The sequence below is a fragment of the Agelaius phoeniceus genome, chromosome 36 (assembly GCF_051311805.1).
Source record: "Agelaius phoeniceus isolate bAgePho1 chromosome 36, bAgePho1.hap1, whole genome shotgun sequence".
NCBI lineage: Eukaryota > Metazoa > Chordata > Aves > Passeriformes > Icteridae > Agelaius > Agelaius phoeniceus.
Genome location: NC_135300.1, coordinates 2,315,028 through 2,335,333, shown reverse-complemented (window position 1 = coordinate 2,335,333; position 20,306 = coordinate 2,315,028). Strand labels below are relative to the sequence as shown.

Genomic DNA, 20,306 nt, shown 5'->3' with positions numbered 1-20,306 from the left:
CTGGTTTTTCCTGCTCCCCAGCCCTGCAGCTGCATGAGGAGAAGGCTCTGGTGCAGATCCTGAGCTCCCGTCCATACTGGGTTATACTGGGTTATACTGGGCTATACTGGGCTATACCAGTCTATACTGGTTTATAGCAGTCTATACAGGTTTATACCGGTCTATACTGGTTTATACTGGTTTTTACTGGTTTTTCCTGCTCCCCAGCCCTGCAGCTGCACGAGGAGAAGGCTCTGGTGCAGATCCTGAGCTCCCGTCCATACTGGGCTATACTGGGCTATACTGGTCTATACTGGTCTATACCAGTCTATATTGGTCTATACTGGTTTATACTGGTTTATACTGGTCTGTTCTGGTTCCCCAGCCCTGCAGCTCCATGAGGAGAAGGCTCTGGTGCAGATCCTGAGCTCCCGTCCATACTGGGTTATACTGGGTTATACTGGGTTATACTGGGTTATACTGGGTTATACTGGTCCATACCAGTCTATACTGGTTTATACTGGTTTATACTGGTTTTTACTGGTTTTTTATTGGTTTTTTCCTGGTTTTTCCTGCTCCCCAGCCCTGCAGCTGCACGAGGAGAAGGCTCTGGTGCAGATCCTGAGCTCCCGTCCATACTGGGTTATACTGGGCTATACCAGTCTATAATGGTTTATAGCAGTCTATACTGGTCCATACTGGTTTATACTGGTTTTTACTGGTTTTTTCCTGGTTTTTCCTGCTCCCCAGCCCTGCAGCTGCACGAGGAGAAGGCTCTGGTGCAGATCCTGAGCTCCAGCGCCCTCCGGCTGTGCCAGGGACACCCCCCCGTGGGCCGGGGCCAGGCCCGGAAGGTTCCGGAAACTCCGAATTTGGGGCAATTCTGGGGGTTTGGGGAATTTTAGGAATTTTTGGGAGGGTTTGGGTGAGGGAATTCGGGAATTTGGGGGATTTTTGGGGGATTTTCGGGGATTTTGGGTCAGGAAATTTGGGGATTTTTTGGGGGGATTTTTGGGGATTTTCTGGAATTTTGGGTCAGGAAATCCAGGGAGTTTTGGGGATTTTTTTTGGGATTTTTCTGGAATTTTGGGTCAGGAAATCCAGGGGAGTTTTGGGGATTTTTTGGGGAATTTTCAGGGATTTTGGGTCAGGAAATCCAGGGAGTTTTTGGGGATTTTTTGGGGAATTTTCAGGGATTTTGGGTCAGGAAATCCAGGGAGTTTTGGGGATTTTTGGGAGAATTTTCAGGGATTTTCTGGGATTTTGGGGGAAATCTGGGAATTCAGGGATTTTTAGGGCTTTGGGCAGAGAAATTTGGGAATTTTGGAGATTTCTCAGGGATTTTTTGGAATTCTCAGGGATTTGGGGGTTGAAAATCTTGGAATTACTTTTGGGGGGTGGGTTTGGGAATTGTCAGGAATTTTTGGGAATTTTGAAGGATTTTTTGGGGTTTTGGGCCTGGGAATTTGGGGTTTGGGAGGATTTCTGTGATTTTTTGGGGGGTTTTCAGGGATTTTTGGGCATTTTCAGGGATTTGGGAGTCGGGAATTTTGGGGTTTTTGGGGTTTCAGGAACTCCTGGAATTTTGGAATTCCGGGGACTTTCGGATGTCAGGAGCTCCTGGAATGAGGGGAATTTTGAAATTTTGGGAATTTTGGGGTTTTTGGCATTCAAGATTCCCCAGAATTTAGGGGAATTCTGGGAATCCCAGGGGAATTTTGGAATTTTGCATTCAAGAACCCCCAGAATTTTGGGAATCCTGGGAATTCTGGGAACCCAGGGGAATTTTGGGTTTTTGGGTTTCAGGAGCTCTGGAACTTTGGGAATTCCGGGGATTTCTGGATGTCAGGAGCTCCTGGAATTTTGAGAAATTTGGGGTTTTTGGCATCCAAGATCCCCCAGAAATTTGGGAATCCTGGGAATCCCAGGGGAATTTTGGGAATTATGGAATTTTGGACATTCAAGATTCCCCAGAATTTTGGGAATTTGGGGAATTCTGGGAATCCAGGGGAATTTTTGGCTTTTTTGGGATCTCCTGGAACTTTGGGAATTCCGGGGACTTTTGGACCTCAGGAGCTCCTGGAATTTTGGGAATTTTGGGGCAATTCTGGGGGTTTCTGGCACCCGGCGGCCCCTGGATCGTTCGGAACGTTGGGAATTCCGGGAATTTTGGGAATTTTGGGAATTCCAGCCCCGTTTCCCCCAGGTGTCACCGCGGGAGCATCGGAACATTGGGAATTCTGGGAATTTTGGGAATTTTGGGGTTTTTGCATCCAAGATCCCCCAGAAATTTGGGAATTCTGGCAATCCCAGGGGAATTTTGGGCATTTGGGGTTTCTGGCATCCAAGATTCCCAGAAATTTGGAATTTGGGAATTTTGGGCTTTTTGGGGGTTCAGGATCTCCTGGAACTTTGGGAATTCCGGGCACTTTTGGAACTCAGGAGCTCCGGGATTTTGGGAATTTTGGGGCAATTCCTGGGGGTTTCTGGCACCCGGGAGCCCCTGGATCGTTCGGAACATTGGAATTCCGGGAATTTTGGGAATTTTGGGAATTCCAGCCCGTTTTCCCGCAGGTGTCGCCGCGGGAGCGCCGGGAGCGTTGGGAATTTGGGAATTTTGGGAATTCGGGAATTCCAGCCCCGTTTCCCGCAGGTGTCGCCGCGGGAGCGCCGGGAGCGTTGGGAATTTTGGGAATTTTGGGAATTCCGGGAATTCCAGCCCCGTTTTCCCGCAGGCGTCGCCGCGGGAGCCCCTGGAGCATTGGGAATTCTGGGAATTTTGGGAATTTTGGGAATTCCATCCCCGTTTTCCCCGCAGGTGTCGCCGCGGGAGCGCCGGGAGCGTTGGGAATTCCGGGAATTTTGGGAATTTCGGGAATTCCAGCCCCGTTTTCCCGCAGGTGTCGCCGCGGGAGCGCCGGGAGCAGCGCCAGGAGCGGGGGCGCCTCAGCCGCAGCCTCATCCCGGTGCTGCCCCAGCTCCTGCAAAAGGTGGGGAAAAAATCCCGGAATTCCGGGAAATTGGGAATTTTGGATATCGAGGATATTGGGGTGTTCGGGGATATTTGGGGTTTTTTGGGGAATTTGGGCTGATTTGAGCTGGGTTTCTGGTTTTTTTCCCTAAAATTCTCTTTTTTTCCCCTCAAAATTCTCCTTTTCTTCTCCAGACTTCCAATTTTCTGCCCAAAATTCCAAATTTCTGCCCCCAAAATTCCCGGGTTTTCCCCAAAAAAATACCCAATTTCTCCCTGAAGTTCCCATTTTGCCCCCAAAATTCCCCCAATTTTTCCCCAATTCCATTTTTCCCATTTTCCCACTTTTCCCCAAATTCCCATTTTTCCCATTTTTCCCATTTTCCCCCATTTCCCCCATTTTCCCATTTTCCCCAATATTCCCCATTTTCCCCCAATATTCCCCATTTTCCCCATTTTCCCCCAATTGTCCCCCATTTCCCCCCATTTTTCCCATTTCCCCATTTTTCCCAATATTTCCTATTTCCCCCATTTCCCCATTTTCCCGTTTTTCCCCATTTTCCCAAATTCCCATTTCCCCATTTCCCCCCCATTTCCCCCATTTCCCCAAATTCCCATTTTCCCCCATTTTTTCCCCATTTTTCCCCATTTTCCCCCCATTTACCCATTTTCCCATTTTTCCCCATTTTTCCCCATTTCCCCCCATTTTCCCCATTTTCCCCCATTTTCCCCATTTTTCCCGTTTTCCCCCCGTTTCTCCCCATTTCCCCCATTTCCCCCAATATTCCCCATTTTCCCAATATTCCCATTTTTTCCCATTTTTCCCATTTTTCCCGTTTTCCCCCGTTTCTCCCCATTTCCCCCATTTTTCCCCATTTTCCCCATTTCCCCCATTTTCCCAATATTCCCCATTTTCCCCTATTTTCCCCATTTTTCCCATTTTTCCCCATTTTTCCCGTTTTCCCCCCGTTTCTCCCATTTCCCCATTTTTCCCATTTTCCCCCCATTTCCCCCATTTTCCCAATATTCCCCATTTTCCCCTATTTTTCCCCATTTTTTCCCATTTTTCCCATTTTTCCGTTTTCCCCCCGTTTCTCCCCATTTCCCCCATTTTTCCCCATTTTCCCCCCATTTCCCCCATTTTTCCCCATTTTCCCCCCATTTTTCCCCATTTTTCCCGTTTTCCCCCATTTTTCCCGTTTTCCCCCCGTTTGTCCCAGTTCTCAGCCGAGCCCGAGGCCGTGGCCGCGCTCCTGGAGCCGCTGCCGCACCTGGAGCTGGGGGCTGCTCCGGACGGCGCGGATGGAGAGGGTGAGGACACCAGTACGGACCAGTATGGACAGTATGGACCAGTATAAACCAGTAGGGACCAGTATGGACCTGTAGGGACTGATATGGACCTGTAGGGAGCAGTAGGGACCAGTATGGACCAGTATAAAAACAGTATAAAACCAGTACGGACCTGTAGGGACCAGTATGGACCAGTACGGACCAGTATGGACCAGTAGGGACCAATATAAACCAGTACGGACCAGTATAAACCAGTATGGACCAGTATGGACCTGTAGGGACCAGTAGGGACCTGTATGGACCAGTATGGACCAGTAGGGACCAGTAGGGACCAGTACGGACCAGTAGGGACCAGTAGGGACCAGGACAGACCAGTGACCGCCCCCTCCCGTGCCCCTTAAATCCCCTCCCAGTCCCTCCCAGTTTATCCAGTCCATTCCAGTCCATTCCCAGTTTATCCCAGTCCATTCCCAGTCCCTCCAGTCCATTCCCAGTCCCTCCAGTCCCTCCCAGTCCCTCCCAGTCCATTCCCAGTCCCTCCCAGTCCCTCCAGTCCCTCCCAGTCCCTCCCAGTCCCTCCAGTCCCTCCCAGTTCATTCCCAGTCCATTCCCAGTACCTGGAGCAGGTTTTGGGGCAGATCCTGGAGGTTTTTGGGAAGCACTCCCAGCCCTTCCCAGTGCTCCCAGTGCCCCCAAATCCCCTCCCAGTCCCTCCCAGTCCCTCCCAGTCCATTCCCAGTCCCTCCCAGTCCCTCCCAGTCCCTCCCAGTCCCTCCCAGTCCATTCCCAGTCCCTCCAGTAACTCCCAGTCCATCCCCAGTACCTGGAGCAGGTTTTGGGGCAGATCCTGGAGGTTTTTGGGAAGCACTCCCAGCCCTTCCCGGCCCTTCCCAATGCTCCCAGTCCATCCCAGTCCCTCCCAGTCCATTCCCAGTCCCTCCCAGTTCATTCCAGTTCATTCCCAGTCTCTCCCAGTCCCTCCCAGTATCCCAAACCCCATTTTTCCCCCAAAACTGGGATTTTTCCCGTTTCTTTGGGCATTTCTCCTGTTTCTTTTGGGTATTTTCCCCGTTTTCTCACTCCCAGTCCCTCCCAGTCCCTCCCAGTTCATTCCCAGTCCATTCCCAGTCCCTCCAGTCCCTCCCAGTCCCTCCCAGTCCCTCCCAGTTCATTCCCAGTCCATTCCCAGTCCCTCCCAGTCCCTCCCAGTCCCTCCAGTCCCTCCCAGTTCATTCCCAGTCCATCCAGTCCCTCCCAGTCCCTCCCAGTCCCTCCCAGTCCCTCCCAGTTCATTCCCAATCCATTCCCAGTCCCTCCCAGTCCATTCCAGTCCCTCCCAGTCCCTCCCAGTCCCTCCAGTTCATTCCCAGTTCATTCCAATCCATTCCCAGTCCCTCCCAGTCCATTCCCAGTCCCTCCCAGTCCCTCCCAGTTCATTCCCAGTTCTCTCCCAGTACCTGGAGCAGGTTTTGGAGCAGATCCTGGAGGTTTTTGGGAAGCACTCCAGCCCTTCCCAGTGCTCCCAGTGCCCCTAAATCCCCTCCAGTCCCTCCCAGTCCATTCCCAGTCCATTCCAGTTCATTCCCAGTCCCTCCCAGTTTATCCCAGTTCAATCCCAGTCCCTCCCAGTCCCTCCCAGTCCCTCCAGTTCTCTCCCAGTATCCTCAAACCCCATTTTTCCCCCAAAACTGGGATTTTTCCCGTTTCTTTGGGCATTTCTCCCGTTTCTTTTGGGGTATTTTCCCCGTTTTCTCACTCCCAGTCCCTCCCAGTCCCTCCCAGTCCATTCCCAGTCCCTCCCAGTCCCTCCCAGTCCATTCCCAGTCCCTCCCAGTTCATTCCCAGTCCATTCCCAGTACCTGGAGCAGGTTTTGGGGCAGATCCTGGAGGTTTTTGGAAGCACTCCCAGCCTTCCAGTGCTCCCAGTCCCTCCCAGTCCCTCCCAGTCCCTCCCAGTCCATTCCCAGTCCCTCCCAGTCCCTCCCAGTCCCTCCAGTTCCCTCCCAGTCCCTCCCAGTTCATTCCAGTAACTCCCAGTCCATTCCCAGTACCTGGAGCAGGTTTTGGAGCAGATCCTGGAGGTTTTTGGGAAGCACTCCCAGCCCTTCCAGGCCCTTCCCAGTGCTCCCAGTGCCCCTAAATCCCCTCCCAGTCCCTCCCAGTCCCTCCCAGTCCATTCCCAGTCATTCCCAGTCCATCCCAGTTCATTCCCAGTTCATTCCCAGTTCTCTCCCAGTACCTGGAGCAGGTTTTGGGGCAGATCCTGGAGGTTTTGGAAGCACTCCCAGCCCTTCCCAGCCCTCTCGGCCGCCTCGCGGGCGCTGCGGGCGCTGAGCGACCCCGAGCTGTCCCTGCACGGCCTCGGGGACATCGCCCGGAGCCGCCTGGGGGACGGCCTGGGGGACAGGTGCCACCTGCAGGTGACTGAGATGCTCCAGGTGGGACATTGGGGACATTTGGGGACATTGAGAGGGGATTTGGGGACATTTGGGGACGGCTGGGGGACAGGTGCCACCTGCAGGTGACTGAGATGCTCCAGGTGCGACATTGGGAGGGGATTTGGGGACATTTGGGGACATTGGGAGGGGATTTGGGGACATTCTGGGGGACAGGTGCCACCTGCAGGTGACAGAGATGCTCCAGGTGGGACTTTGGGGACACTGAGGGGGAATTTGGGGACATCTGGGGATGGCCTGGGGACAGGTGCCACCTGCAGGTGACAGAGAATGCTCCAGGTGGGACTTTGGGGACATTGAGAGGGGATTTGGGAACATTTGGGGACATTGAGGGGGGATTTGGGGACATTGGGAGGCGATTTGGGGACATTGAGAGGGGATTTGGGGACATTTGGGGACATTGGGAGGGGATTTGGGGACATTTGGGGACGGCCTGGGGGACAGGTGCCACCTGCAGGTGACAGAGATGCTCCAGGTGCGACACTGGGACACTGGGAAGGGATTTGGGGACACTGAGAGGGGATTTGGGGACATTTGGGGACACTGAGGGGGGATTTGGGGGGGACAGGTGCCACCTGCAGGTGATGGAGATGCTCCAGGTGGGACACTGGGGACATTTGGGGACACTGAGAGGGGATTTGGGGACATTGGGGACATTGGAGGGATTTGGGGACATTCTGGGGGACAGGTGCCACCTGCAGGTGACAGAGATGCTCCAGGTGGGACATTGGGAGGGATTGGGGACATTGGGGGACATTTGGGGACATTGAGGGGGGATTTGGGGACATTTGGGGACACTGAGAAAGATTTGGGGACATTTGGGGACATTGGGAGGGGATTTGGGGACATTTGGGGGGGACCGGTGCCACCTGCAGGTGACAGAGATGCTCCAGGTGCGACATTGGGGACATTTGGGGACATTGGGGACATTGGGAGGGATTTGGGACAGCCTGGGGGACAGGTGCCACCTGCAGGTGACAGAGATGCTCCAGGTGCGACATTGGGGACATTGGGGACATTCTGGGGGGATTTGGGGACATTTGGGGACATTGAGAGGGGTTTGGGGACATCTGGGGACGGCCCTGGGGGACAGGTGCCACCTGCAGGTGATGGAAATGCTCCAGGTGCGACACTGAGGACACTGGGGACATTGGGGACATTGAGAGGGGATTTGGGGACATTTGGGACACTGAGAGGGGATTTGGGGACATTCTGGGTGAGTTTTGGGGACATTTAGGGAGGTTTTGGGGGGTTTGGGGACATTCTGGGACATTGAGAGGGGATTTGGGGACACCTGGAGGGGATTGGGGACACCTGGAGGGGATTTGGTGCCACTTTGGTCCCATTTTGGTGCCACTTTGGTGCCACTCTGGTGCCATTTGTCCCCAGGCCGTGTCCCCAGATGAGGAGGACGTTTATGCACTGCGGCCGGCGGCCACCCTGAGGAGACTCGCGACGCTCTTCAAGTGACACAGGGGACACTTGGGGACAATGGGGGGACATTGGGGACATTTGGGGACATTGGGGGGATTGGGAAAATTGGGGGGAAAATTGGGACGAAATGGGGAAAATTGGGAGAAATGAGATTTGGGGACATTGGGGGGGGGAATTTGGGGACATTTGGGACAAGGGTGGGGGTGGCCCCCAAATGTCCCCAGATTCCCCCCCAATGTCCCCATTGTCCCCAAATGTCCCCAATGTCCCCCCATTGTCCCCAATGTCCCCCCAATGTCCCCAATGTCCCCAAATGTCCCGCAATGTCCCCCCATTGTCCCCAATGTCCCCCAATGTCCCCCAATGTCCCCTCATTGTCCCCTCATTGTCCCCTCACTGTCCCCTCACTGTCCCCGTTGTCCCCAATGTCCCCTCACTGTCCCCAATGTCCCCAATGTCCCCACTGTCCCCTCAGTGTCCCCAATGTCCCCTCACTGTCCCCATTGTCCCCACTGTCCCCACTGTCCCCAATGTCCCCTCAGTGTCCCCAATGTCCCACTGTCCCCTCACTGTCCCAATGTCCCCTCACTGTCCCCAATGTCCCCATTGTCCCCATTATCCCCATTATCCCCAATGTCCCCTCACTGTCCCCATTGTCCCCAATGTCCCCTCACTGTCCCCTCACTGTCCCCACTGTCCCCAATGTCCCCTCACTGTCCCCAATGTCCCCAATGTCCCCTCACTGTCCCCTCACTGTCCCCCACTGTCCCCAATGTCCTCCATGTCCCCACTGTCCCCCATGTCTCCAATGTCCCAATCCCCCCCACTGTCCCCATTGTCCCTCACTGTCCCCAATGTCCCCATTGTCCCCTCACTGTCCCCTCACTGTCCCCTCACTGTCCCCTCACTGTCCCCTCACTGTCCCCAGTGTCCCAATGTCCCCTCACTGTCCTCACTGTCCCCTCACTGTCCCCAATGTCCCCTCACTGTCCCCTCACTGTCCCCATTGCCCCCCATTGTTCCCAATGTCCCCATTGTCCCCATTGTCCCCATTGTCCCCAATGTCCTCACTGTCCCCACTGTCCCCTCACTGTCCCCTCACTGTCCCCAATGTCCCCACTGTCCCCTCAGTGTCCCATTGCCCCTCACTGTCCCCACTGTCCCCACTGTCCCCTCACTGTCTCCACTGTCCCATTGTCCCCAATGTCCCCAATGTCCCCTCAGTGTCCCCAATGTCCCCTCACTGTCCCCATTGTCCCTCACTGTCCCCAATGTCCCATTATCCCCAATGTCCCCTCACTGTCCCAGTGTCCCCTCACTGTCCCCCATTGTCCCCAATGTCCCCATTGTCCCCTCACTGTCCCCTCACTGTCCCCATTGCCCCCCATTGTCCCCAGTGTCCCCATTGTCCCCATTGTCCCCTCACTGTCCCCATTCACCCCCAATGTCCCCTCACTGTCCCCATTGTCCCCATTGTCCCCTCATTGTCCCCTCACTGTCCTCACTGTCCCCACTGTCCCCTCACTGTCCCCATTGCCCCCCATTGTTCCCACTGTCCCCTCACTGTCCCCAATGTCCCCTCACTGTCCCCACTGTCCCCATTGCCCCTCACTGTCCCCAGTGTCCCCTCACTGTCCCCAGTGTCCCCCGCTGTCCTCACTGTCCCCATTGTCCCCCCACTGTCCCCAATGTCCCCACTGTCCCCACTGTCCCCTCACTGTCCCCAATGTCCCCTCATTGTCCCCACTGTCCCCATTGCCCCTCACTGTCCCCAATGTCCCCTCACTGTCCCCATTGTCCCAATGTCCCCAATGTCCCCTCAGTGTCCCCAATGTCCCCTCACTGTCCCCACTGTCCCCAATGTCCCCTCACTGTCCCCACTGTCCCCACTGTCCCCTCAGTGTCCCCTCACTGTCCCCAATGCCCCCACTGTCCCCGCTGTCCCCTCACTGTCCCCGCTGTCCCCTCACTGTCCCCGCTGTCCCCTCACTGTCCCCTCACTGTCCCCAATGTCCCCCCAGTGTCCCCAATGTCCCCACTGTCCCCATTGCCCCCTCAGTGTCCCAATGTCCCCTCAGTGTCCCCATGTCCCCACAGTGACATGACCTGACCCCCTGGGGTCTCTTCGGGCCCCTCTCGCAGCTCCTGCAGCGCGGCCTCGACACGGGGAGGTGCCAGAGCAGGTGGGGACACCTGGGGACACCTGGGGACATTGGGGACATTGGGGACACACCTGGGGACACCCTGGGGACATTGGGACATTGGGACACGTGGGACACAACTGGGGACATTGGGGACACCCTGGGGACACTGGGGACATTGGGGACATTGGGGACACAGCTGGGGACATTGGGGACACCCTGGGGACACCTGGGGACAGTGAGGGGACACGTGGGGACACTGGGGACACCTGGGGACATTGGGACATTGGGGACATTGGGGACACCTGGGGACATTGGGGACACCTGGGGACACCTGGGGACATTGGGCACACCCTGGGGACATTGGGCACACTGGGGACACACCTGGGGACACTTGGGACACACCTGGGGACACTGGGGACACTGGGGACATTGGGGACATCCTGGGGACATTGGGGACATTGGGGACATCCTGGGGACATTGGGGACATTGGGGACAATGGGGACACCCTGGGGACACTGGGGACATTGGGGACACCCTGGGGACATTGGGGACACCCTGGGGACACCCTGGGGGACACTGGGGACACCTGGGGACATTGGGGACACCCTGAGGACATTGGGGACATTGGGGACACCCTGGGGACACCCTGGGGACAATGGGGACACCCTGGGGACACACCTGGGGGACATTCAGGGACACCTGGGGACCCTTGGGGACATCTTGGGGTCATTTTGGGGACATTTCAGACCTTTTGGTCCCATTTTGGTCCCATTTGGGCCATTTTGGGCACATTTGGTGCCATTTTTGGACATTTTGGGTGACATTTTTGCCATTTCTGTCCATTTTGGGGCCATTTTTGGACATTTTGGTCCCATTTTTGTACATTTTGGTCCCATTTTTTGCCATTTTTTGTTGATTTTGGTCCCATTTTTGGCCATTTTTGTACATTTTGGTCCCATTTTTTGGCCATTTTTGTACATTTTGGTCCCATTTTTGTCCATTTTGGTGCTGTTTTTGTCCATTTTGGTGCCGTTTTTTGCCGTTTTTGTCCATTTTGGTGCCGTTTTTTTGCCGTTTTTGTGCTTTCTGGGGCCGTTTTTGCCCATTCTGGCCCCGTTGGTGACCCCTGGTGGCGCTGTCCCCTCCCCAGGTGACAATCCCAGCCCTGTCCTGCCTCTTCTTCCACCTCTTCTGGGAGCTCTCCCGAGTGCCCGACTCCGGAGCCTCCCCGGTGAGAGATCCCCAAAAAATCCTCCCAAAAATCCCACAAAATTCCCCCCAAAAATCCCACAAAATTCCCCCAAAAATCCCACAAAAAATCCCCCAGAATTCCGAAAAATTCCACAAAATTCCCCCAAAAATCCCCCAAAAATTCCCCCAAAAATCCCACAAAAATCCCCCCAAAAATCCCCCCCAAAAATCCCACAAAATTCCCCAAAAAATCCCCCAAAAATCCCACAAAATTCCCCAAAAAATCCCACAAAATTCCCCCAAAAATCCCCCCCATAATGCCCCAGGAATTCCCGAAAAATCCCCACAAAATTCCCCCAAAAATCCCCACAAAACCCCCACCAAATCCTCACCCAGATCCCCCCAAAAATCCACCCAAAAATCCCCACAAAATTCCCCCAAAATCCCCACAAAATTCCACAAAACCCACCTAAATCCCCAAAAAATCCCCCAAAAATCCCCACAAAACTACACCCAAACCCCCCCAAAAAATCCCCCAAAAATCCCACAAAACCCCACCCAGATAACCCCAAAATCCCCACAAAATTCCCCAAAAAATCCCCCCAAAAATTCCCACAGAATTCCCCCAAAATCCCCACAAAATTCCTCCAGAATTCCCTAAAAATTCCCACAAAATCCCCAAAAAATCCCAAAAAAATCCCAAAATTCCCAATTTTTTCCATAATTCCATTTTTTCATCCACAATTCCCAAATTCCCGTTTTTCCCCCGTTCCCAGGGCTCCCTGCGGGATCTGTGCTCCAGGGCCTCCAAACCCCTAAAAAACCCCCAAAAAATCCCCCAAAAAACCCCCAAAAAATCCCCAAAAAACCCCCAAAAAATTCCCAAAATTCCCAATTTTTCCTGTAATTCCAATTTTTTCATCCCACAATTCCCAAATTCCCGTTTTTTCCCCCCGTTTCCAGGGCTCCCTGCGGGATCTGCGCTCCAGGGCCTCCAAACCCCCAAAAAATCCCCAAAAATCCCAACCCCCCCCAAAAAAACCCAAAAAAAATCCCCAAAAACCCCAAAAAATCCCCAAAAAATCCCCATAATTCCCATTTTTCATCCCAAATTCCCTTTTTTCCCCAATTTCAGGGCTCCCTGCGGATCTGCGCTCCAGGGCCTCCCTGCTGCTGTCCCTGTGCCAGAGCTGCTCACGGAGCCCCAGCCCGGCCTCAGGGAGAAGGTCTGGAACCTTCTGGAACCTTCGGGGGAATTGGGGGTTCTGGATCCTTCCGGAACGTTCCGGGGGATTTTGGGGTTCATGGGGAAAGTTCTGGGGGGAATTCGGGTTCTGGAACATTCCGGGGGGGGGGTTGGGGATTCTGGAACCTTCCCGGGGGGGGGGGGGTTGGGGTTCATGGGGAACCTTCCGGAATGTTCCGGGGGGGTTTGGGGGTTCTGGAACCTTCCGTGAACGTTCTGGAGATTTTGGGGTTCATGGGGAAAGTTCCGGGGGAGAATTTGGGTTCATTGGGGAACGTTCTGGGGGGGGGGGGGTTTGGGGTTCATTGGGGACATTCCAGAACATTCCGTAACATTCGGGGGGGGGTTGGGGGTTCCGGAACGTTCCGGGGGGGCGGGGGGGGGGGGGGGGGGTTTGGAATGGGGATGGGGTCTGGAACCTTCCGGAACGTTCTGGGGGGCGGTTTGGGGTTCACTGGGGACATTTCAGAACATTCTGGGGGAGGAATTTGGGGTTCATGGAGGGGTTCTGGAACATTCCGGAACATTCCAGGGTGAATTGAGGTTCATTGGGGACATTCCAGAACATTCCGTAACATTCGGGGGGGGGGGGGGGGGGGGGGGGGGGGGGGGGGGTGTGGGGGGTTTGTCTGGAACCTTCCAGGGCATTTTGGGGTTCATGGGGAACATTCTGGAACATTCGGGGGGGGGTGTTTGGGGTTCATTGGGAACATTCCAGGGGGTTTGGGGTTCTGGGATGGGGAAAAAAGGCAAAAAAAATTTTAAAAAAACTCCCCAAAAATCTCAACAAAATCCCCCCCCAAAATCTCAACAAAATCCAAAAAAATAAAAAAAAAATCCCCAAAATTCCCCCAAAAAATCCCAATAAAAATCCCATAAAAATCTCCAATAAATCCTACAAAAATCTTATTAAAAAAAACCAAAGAAAAAATCGAATAAATCCCCCAAAAAATCTCAAAAAAATCCCAAAAAAATCCCTAAAAAAATCCCAAAAATTCCCCCTAAAAATCCCAATAAAAATCTCCAATAAATCCTTAAAAAAACCTCATTAAAAAACCAAGGAAAAATTGAAATAAATCCTAAAAAAAGGCAAAAAGATCCGCAAAAAAATCCCCAAAATTCCCCACAAAAAATCTCAGTAAAAATCCGCAATAAATCCTACCAAAAATCTCATTAAAAACCGAGGAAAAATCGAATAAATTCCAAAAAAAAGGCAAAAAAATCCCCAAAAAAATTCTCAAAAATTCCCCCAAAAATCTCAATAAAAATCCTCAAAATCTCCAATAAATCCTACAAAAATTCTCATTAAAAAACCAAAGAAAAATTGAAATAAATCCCGAAAAAATCCAAAAAAATCTCAAAAAAATCCCAAAAAATCCAAAAATTCCCCACAAAAAATCTCAGTAAAAATCCTCAATAAATCCTACCAAAAATCTCATTAAAAAACCAAGGAAAAATCGAAATAAATCCCAAAAAAAGGGGCAAAAAAAATCCCCAAAAAATCTCAAAAAAAATCTCAAAAATTCCCCCAAAAATCCCAATAAAAATCCCCAATAAATCCTACCAAAAATCTCATTAAAATACCAAAGAAAAATCGAAATAAATCCCGAAAAAATCCCAAAAAAAAATCCCCAAAAAATCTCAAAAAAATCCCAAAAAAACCCCCCCAAAATCCCCAAAAGAATCCTAAAAAATCCCAATAAAAATCCCAAAAATTCCTCTCAAAAAATCTCAATAAAAAATTCTCAATAAATCCTACAAAAAAATCTCATTATAAAAAACAGGAAAAAATCAAAATAAATTGAGAAAAAGGCAGAAAAATCCCCAAAAAAATCAAAACAAAACCCCCAAAATCCCCAAAAAAAATCCCAGTAAAAATTCCCAATAAACCCTACCAAAAATCTCATTAAAATACAAAGAAAAATCGAAATAAATCCCAAAAAAATCCCCTAAAAAAATCCCAAAAATTCCCTACCAAAAATCCCAATAAAAATCCCAATAAAAACCCCCAAAATTCCCAATATTTTCCCAATTTTTGCTTTGCCTCCCAGGCGTATCCTGGTGCTCTGTGACCTCCTGGTGCTGCTGGGCCCGGGGCTGCCGGAGCCGGGGCTGCGCCTGCGGCCGGAGCCGGCGCTGCCGGGGCTGCTGGGGATGGCCCTGCTGGACCTGGTGTTCCAGAATGATCCAGAGCAGGAGGAGCCTGAGAGCCAGGGTGAGTGTGGCGAAAAAAGGGGAAAAAAAATGGGAAAAAACGGTGAAAAAATGGGGAAAAACGGCCAAAAAATGGGGAAAAAATGGGGAAAATGGGGGAAACCTGGCCCTGCTGGACCTGGTGTTCCAGAATGATCCAGAGCAGGAGGAGCCTGAGAGCCAGGGTGAGTGTGGGGAAAAAAATGGGGAAAAAATGGGAAAAAACGGTGAAAAAATGGCAAAAAACAGCCAAAAAACGGCCAAAACGGGGGAAAAACGGGAGGGTTTGGGGCTGCTGGGGATGGCCCTGCTGGACCTGGTGTTCCAGAATGATCCAGAGCAGGAGGAGCCTGAGAGCCAGGGTGAGTGTGGGAAAAATGGGAATTCTTTGGGAATCCATTGGGAATTCTTTGGGAATTTATTCAGTGTTTCCCCTCCCAAAAATTCCCATTTTTCACCTCCCAGTGACCCCAAACCCCCCAATTTTCTCTTCTGAATTCCCCAAAATTCCGTTTTACAAATCCCAAAATGCCCAAAATTCCGTTTTACGAGATCCCAAATTCCAGAATTCCGCCACTTTCAGGTGCTGAACTCGGTGCTTTCAGAGCCGTTTTTAACCTTTTCCCCTCCAAAATTCCCCATTTTTTCACCTCCCAGTGACCCCAAAGTCCCCAATTTTCTGTCCCAAAATTCCCAAAATTCCGTTTTACAAGATCCCAAAATTCCCCAACTTTCCAGTGCTGAACTCGGTGCTTTCAGAGCCGTTTTTAACCTTTTCCCTCTCCCAAAATCCCCATTTTTTCACCTCCCAGTGACCCCCAGACCCCCAATTTTCTCTTCTAAAATCCCCAAATCCCCAAAACCCCAAATCCACAATCCCAAAATTCCGTTTTACAAGATCCCAAAATTCCCAAATTCTGTTTTACAAGATCCCGGAATTCCGCCACTTTCCAGTGTTGAGTTTGGTGATTTCGGTGCCGTTTTTAACCTTTCCCCCTCCCAAAATTCCCCATTTTTTCACCTCCCAGTGACCCCAGACCCCCCCAATTTTCTCTCCCAAAATTCCCTTTTAGAAATTCCCAAAATTCCCAAAATTCCATTTTACAAGATCCCAAAATTCCGCCACATTCCAGTGTTGAGTTTGGTGATTTCGGAGCCGTTTTCCAGCCTTTCCCCTCCCAAAATCCCCGTTTTTTCACCTCCCAGTGCCCCCAAACCCCCAATTTCCCTCCCGAATTCCCCAAAATTCCCAATTTTTCCCGATTTTCGGCTGTTTTCCCGTTGCAGAGGCGGCCGAGTCCCGCCTGAGGCGCTGCAGGGCCGGCGCTCGCCTCCTGGCCGGGTTCTGCCGCCTCCTGCTCCGGGGGGTGCTGGGGCTCAGCGCCGCCGCCGACGTCTTCAAGCGCTACTGCACGGTCAGTGTGGGGTTAATGAAGGGTTAATGAATAAATACTGCAGGGTCAGTGTGGGGTTAATGAAGGGTTAATGAAGGTTAAACACTGCAGGGTTAAATAACTGCAGGGTCAGGGTGGGGTTAATAAAGGGTTAATTAATAAATACTGCACGGTCAGTGCGGGGTTAATGAAGGGTTAATGAATAAATACTGCACGGTCAGTGTGGGCAATAAAGGGTTAAATACTGCAGGGTCAGGGTGGGGTTAATGAAGGGTTAAACACTGCACGGTCAGTGTGGGCAATAAAGGGTTAATGTCAAATACTGCACGGTCAGTGTGGGGTTAATGAAAGGTTAATTAATGAATACTGGCACGGTCAGGGTGGGGGTTAATGAATAATAAATACTGCACGGTCAGTGTGGGGTTAATAAAGGGTTAAATACTGCACGGTCAGTATGGGCAATAAAGGGTTAATGGTTAAATACTGCACGGTCAGTGTGGGGTTAATAAAGGGTTAATGAATAAATACTGCACGGTCAGTGTGGGGTTAATGTAAAATAAACACTGCACGGTCAGTGTGGGGTTAATAAAGGGTTAATGAATAAATACTGCACGGTCAGTATGGGGTTAATGTAAAATAAACACTGCACGGTCAGTATGGGGTTAATGAAGGGTTAATTAATAAACACTGCACGGTCAGTATGGGGTTAATAAATAATAAATACTGCAGGGTTAATGAATACTGCACGGTCAGTGCAGGGTATAAAGGGTTAATGAATAAACACTGCAGGGTTAAATACTGCAGGGTCAGTATGGGGTTAATAAATAATAAACACTGCACGGTCAGTGTGGGCAATGAAGGGGTTAAATACTGCACGGTCAGTATGGGGTTAATGAAGAGTTAATTAATAAATACTGCACGGTCAGTATGGGGTTAATGAAGGGTTAATGAATACTGCACGGTCAGTGCGGGGTTAATGAAGGGTTAAACACTGCACGGTCAGTGCGGGCAATGAAGGGTTAATGTCCATAAATACTGCAGGGTCAGGGTGGGGCAGTTCTGGCATTTTGGGGCCAATTCCTGGGATTTTGGGGCCAATTCCTGGGATTTTGGGCAATCCCAGCCTTGGGGCCAGGCCTGAACTTGGCGAAGATTTTGGGGCAATTCCTGGGATCCTTTGGGGCCAATTCTGGATTTTGGGGACAATTCCTGGGATTTTGGGCAATCCCAGCCTGGGGGCCGGGCTGAACTTGGGGGAGATTTGGGGCAATTCCCGGGATTTTGGGAGCAGTTCTGGGATTTTGGGGCAATCCCTGGGAGTTTGGGCAATTCTGGCCATGGGGGACCGTCCTGAACTTTGGGGAGAGTTTGGGGGAGATTTTGGGAGCAATTCCTGGGATTTGGGCAATCCTGGCCTTGGGGCTCGTCCTGAACTTGGTGGAGATTTTGGGGCAATTCCTGGGATTCTGGGGGCAATTCCCGGGATTTTGAGGGGATTTATGGGGAGAATTCCCAGATTTTTGGGGTAATTTTCGGATCCTTTGGGGGCAATTCTGGGATTTTGGGGGCTCTCTAATTCCCGTTTTTGGTGAATTTTGGGATTCCTGCCTCTGTAATTCCCATTTTTGGGTATTTTTGGAATTCCCACCCCTGTCATTCCCAGTATTTTCGGGGATTTTTGGTATTTTGGGAATTTTAGCCTCTGCATTCCCATTTTTGGTGATTTTTGGGAATTCCTGTCCCAGTTTTTTCGGGGATTTTGGGATTTTAGCCTCTCTAATTCCTGTTTTTGGTGATTTTTTGGTGATTTTTGGTGATTTTTGGAATTCCTGCCCCAGTTTTTCGGGGATTTCGGGGATTTTGGGGAATCTGGAGTTCTGTAATTCCAATTTTTGGGGATTTCTGGTGATTTTGGGAATTCCTGCCCCAGTTTTTCGGGGATTTCGGGAATTTTGGGTATTTTTGGGGATTTTTGGGAATCTGGGCTCTGTATTCCCCGTTTTTGGTGATTTTTGGGATTTCCCACCGTGCCATTCCCAGTTTTCGGGGATTTCGGGATTTTTGGTGATTTTTGGGAATCTGGGGCTCTGTAATTCCCAATTTTTGGTGATTTTTGGTGATTTTTGGGAATTCCTGTCCCAGTTTTTCGGGGATTTCGGGGATTTTTGGTATTTTTGGGAATTTTAGCCTCTCTAATTCCATTTTTGGTGATTTTGGGAATTCCCACCCCTGTCATTCCCAGTTTTTCAGGGAATTCAGGGATTTTGGGGGAGTTTTTGGGTATTTTGGGAATCTGGAGTTCTATAATTCCCATTTTGGTGATTTTTGGGAATTCCCGCCCCTGTCATTCCCAGTTTTTCGGGGATTTCGGGTATTTTGGAATCTGGAGTTCTGTAATTCCCATTTTTGGTGATTTTGGTGATTTTTGGGAATTCCTGCCCCAGTTTTTCGGGGATTTCGGGGATTTTGGGAATCTGGGGCTCTGTAATTCCCATTTTTGTGTTTTTTGGGTATTTTGGGAATTCCCACTGTGCCATTCCCAGTTTTTCGGGGATTTCGGGGACATCATCCGGGAGCTGCTGCGCTGCACGCGGGACCTGGACCAGGGCGAGTGGGCGCGGACGTGCTGCTGAGCCTGCAGCAGGTGAGGGGGAATTGGGGCAAATTCCGGGAATTTCGGGAATTTGGGATTTTTGTTCATTTTGGGTCATTTCCCTCAGCTTTTCACAGAGCAGCTCCTCCAGGAGGGCCCGGGGCTAGTGAATTTTGTGAATTTTGGTTAATTTTGGGTTATTTTGGGTTATTTTCCCAGCTTTTCACAGAGCAGCTCCTCCATGAGGGCCCTCAGCTCCCCGGGCTCGGGGCCGTGCGGGGGCTGTGAATTTCGGATTTTTTGGGGTGAATTGTTGGAATTTTGTAATTTTGGGTTCATTTCCTCAGCTTTTCACAGAGCAGCGCCTCCAGGAGGGCCCGGGGCTGTGAATTTTGTGAATTTTGGTTCATTTTGGGTTCATTTTGGGTTGTTTTTTGGTTCATTTTGGGTTATTTTAGATATTTTCCCCTCAGCTTTTCACAGAGCAGCTCCTCCATGAGGGCCCGGGGCTGTGAATTTTGTGAATTTTGGGTTATTTTGGTTAATTTTGGGTTCATTCCCTTCAGCTTTTCACAGAGCAGCTCCTCCAGGAGGCCCTGGGCTCTGAATTTCGGGTAATTTTTGATATTTTGGTTCTTTGGGTTCATTTCCCAGCTTTTCACAGAGCAGCTCCTCCATGAGGGCCGGGGCTGTGAATTTTGTGAATTTTGGTTAATTTTGGGTTCATTTCCAGCTTTTCACAGAGCAGCTCCTCCAGGAGGGCCCCGCTCTCCCCGGGCTCGGGGGCCGTGCGGGGGCTGTGAATTTCGGGTTATTTTTGATATTTTGGTTAATTTTGGGTTATTTTCCCAGCTTTTCACAGAGCAGCTCCTCCATGAGGGCCCCGCTCTCCCCGGGGGCTGTGAATTTTGTGAATTTTGGTTCATTTTGGGTTCATTTCTCAGCTTTTCACAGAGCAGCTCCTCCATGAGGGCCCTGGGCTGTGAATTTCGGGTTTTTTGGTTAATTTAGGATAATTTTGGGTTATTTTCTCAGCTTTTCACAGAGCAGCTCCTCCAGAGGGCCCTGGGCTGTGAATTTCGGGTTTTTTGGTTAATTTTAGGATAATTTTGGGTTATTTTCTCAGCTTTTCACGGAGCAGCTCCTCCATGAGGGCCCGGCTCTCCCCGGGCTCGGGGCCGTGCGGGGGCTGTGAATTTCGGGGTTATTTTTTGATATTTTGGTTAATTTGGGTTATTTCCCAGCTTTTCACAGAGCAGCTCCTCCATGAGGGCCCGGCGCTGTGAATTTCGGGTTTTTTGGTTAATTTTGGGTTCATTTCCCAGCTTTTCACAGAGCAGCTGCTCCATGAGGGCCCGGGGCTGTGAATTTTGGGGTTTTTTGTTAATTTTAGGATATTTTTATGATATTTTCA

General features: G+C 51.1%; 2 protein-coding genes and 1 long non-coding RNA gene across 3 annotated transcripts in view; all 3 read left to right on the top strand.

The window, feature by feature from the left end:
* Positions 1 to 5,090, top strand: part of LOC143696530 (cohesin subunit SA-3-like) — a 40,701-nt gene extending 35,611 nt beyond the window's left edge. The window contains exons 16-20 of the mRNA XM_077193051.1: positions 365 to 387; positions 753 to 833; positions 2,880 to 2,969; positions 4,171 to 4,261; positions 4,855 to 5,090. Coding sequence (XP_077049166.1) covers positions 365 to 387; positions 753 to 833; positions 2,880 to 2,969; positions 4,171 to 4,261; positions 4,855 to 5,042 — 473 coding nt within the window. The 3' untranslated portion in view covers positions 5,043 to 5,090. The remainder of the gene's footprint in view (positions 1 to 364; positions 388 to 752; positions 834 to 2,879; positions 2,970 to 4,170; positions 4,262 to 4,854) is intronic.
* A 5,140-nt stretch (positions 5,091 to 10,230) lies between these two features.
* Positions 10,231 to 12,462, top strand: LOC143696561 (uncharacterized). Its single transcript, XR_013185971.1, has 3 exons — positions 10,231 to 10,313; positions 11,426 to 11,506; positions 12,430 to 12,462. It is a non-coding gene; the product is annotated as an uncharacterized LOC143696561 (long non-coding RNA).
* A 655-nt stretch (positions 12,463 to 13,117) lies between these two features.
* Positions 13,118 to 19,177, top strand: LOC143696501 (cohesin subunit SA-3-like). Its single transcript, XM_077192903.1, has 5 exons — positions 13,118 to 13,122; positions 14,764 to 14,927; positions 16,193 to 16,320; positions 18,843 to 18,943; positions 19,112 to 19,177. Exons 1-4 carry the CDS (start codon positions 13,118 to 13,120, stop codon positions 18,930 to 18,932), a joined length of 387 nt encoding a protein of 128 aa, XP_077049018.1. The 3' UTR covers positions 18,933 to 18,943; positions 19,112 to 19,177.
* The last annotated feature ends 1,129 nt before the right edge of the window (positions 19,178 to 20,306 follow it).

Excerpts from the sequence above, each read along its gene's own strand:
- LOC143696501 (XM_077192903.1), top strand. Across the intron at positions 14,928-16,192 it reads GGAGGAGCCTGAGAGCCAGG|AGGCGGCCGAGTCCCGCCTG; the intron begins GTGAGTGTGGCG and ends TTCCCGTTGCAG. Across the intron at positions 16,321-18,842 it reads TCTTCAAGCGCTACTGCACG|TTTTTCGGGGATTTCGGGGA; the intron begins GTCAGTGTGGGG and ends TGCCATTCCCAG.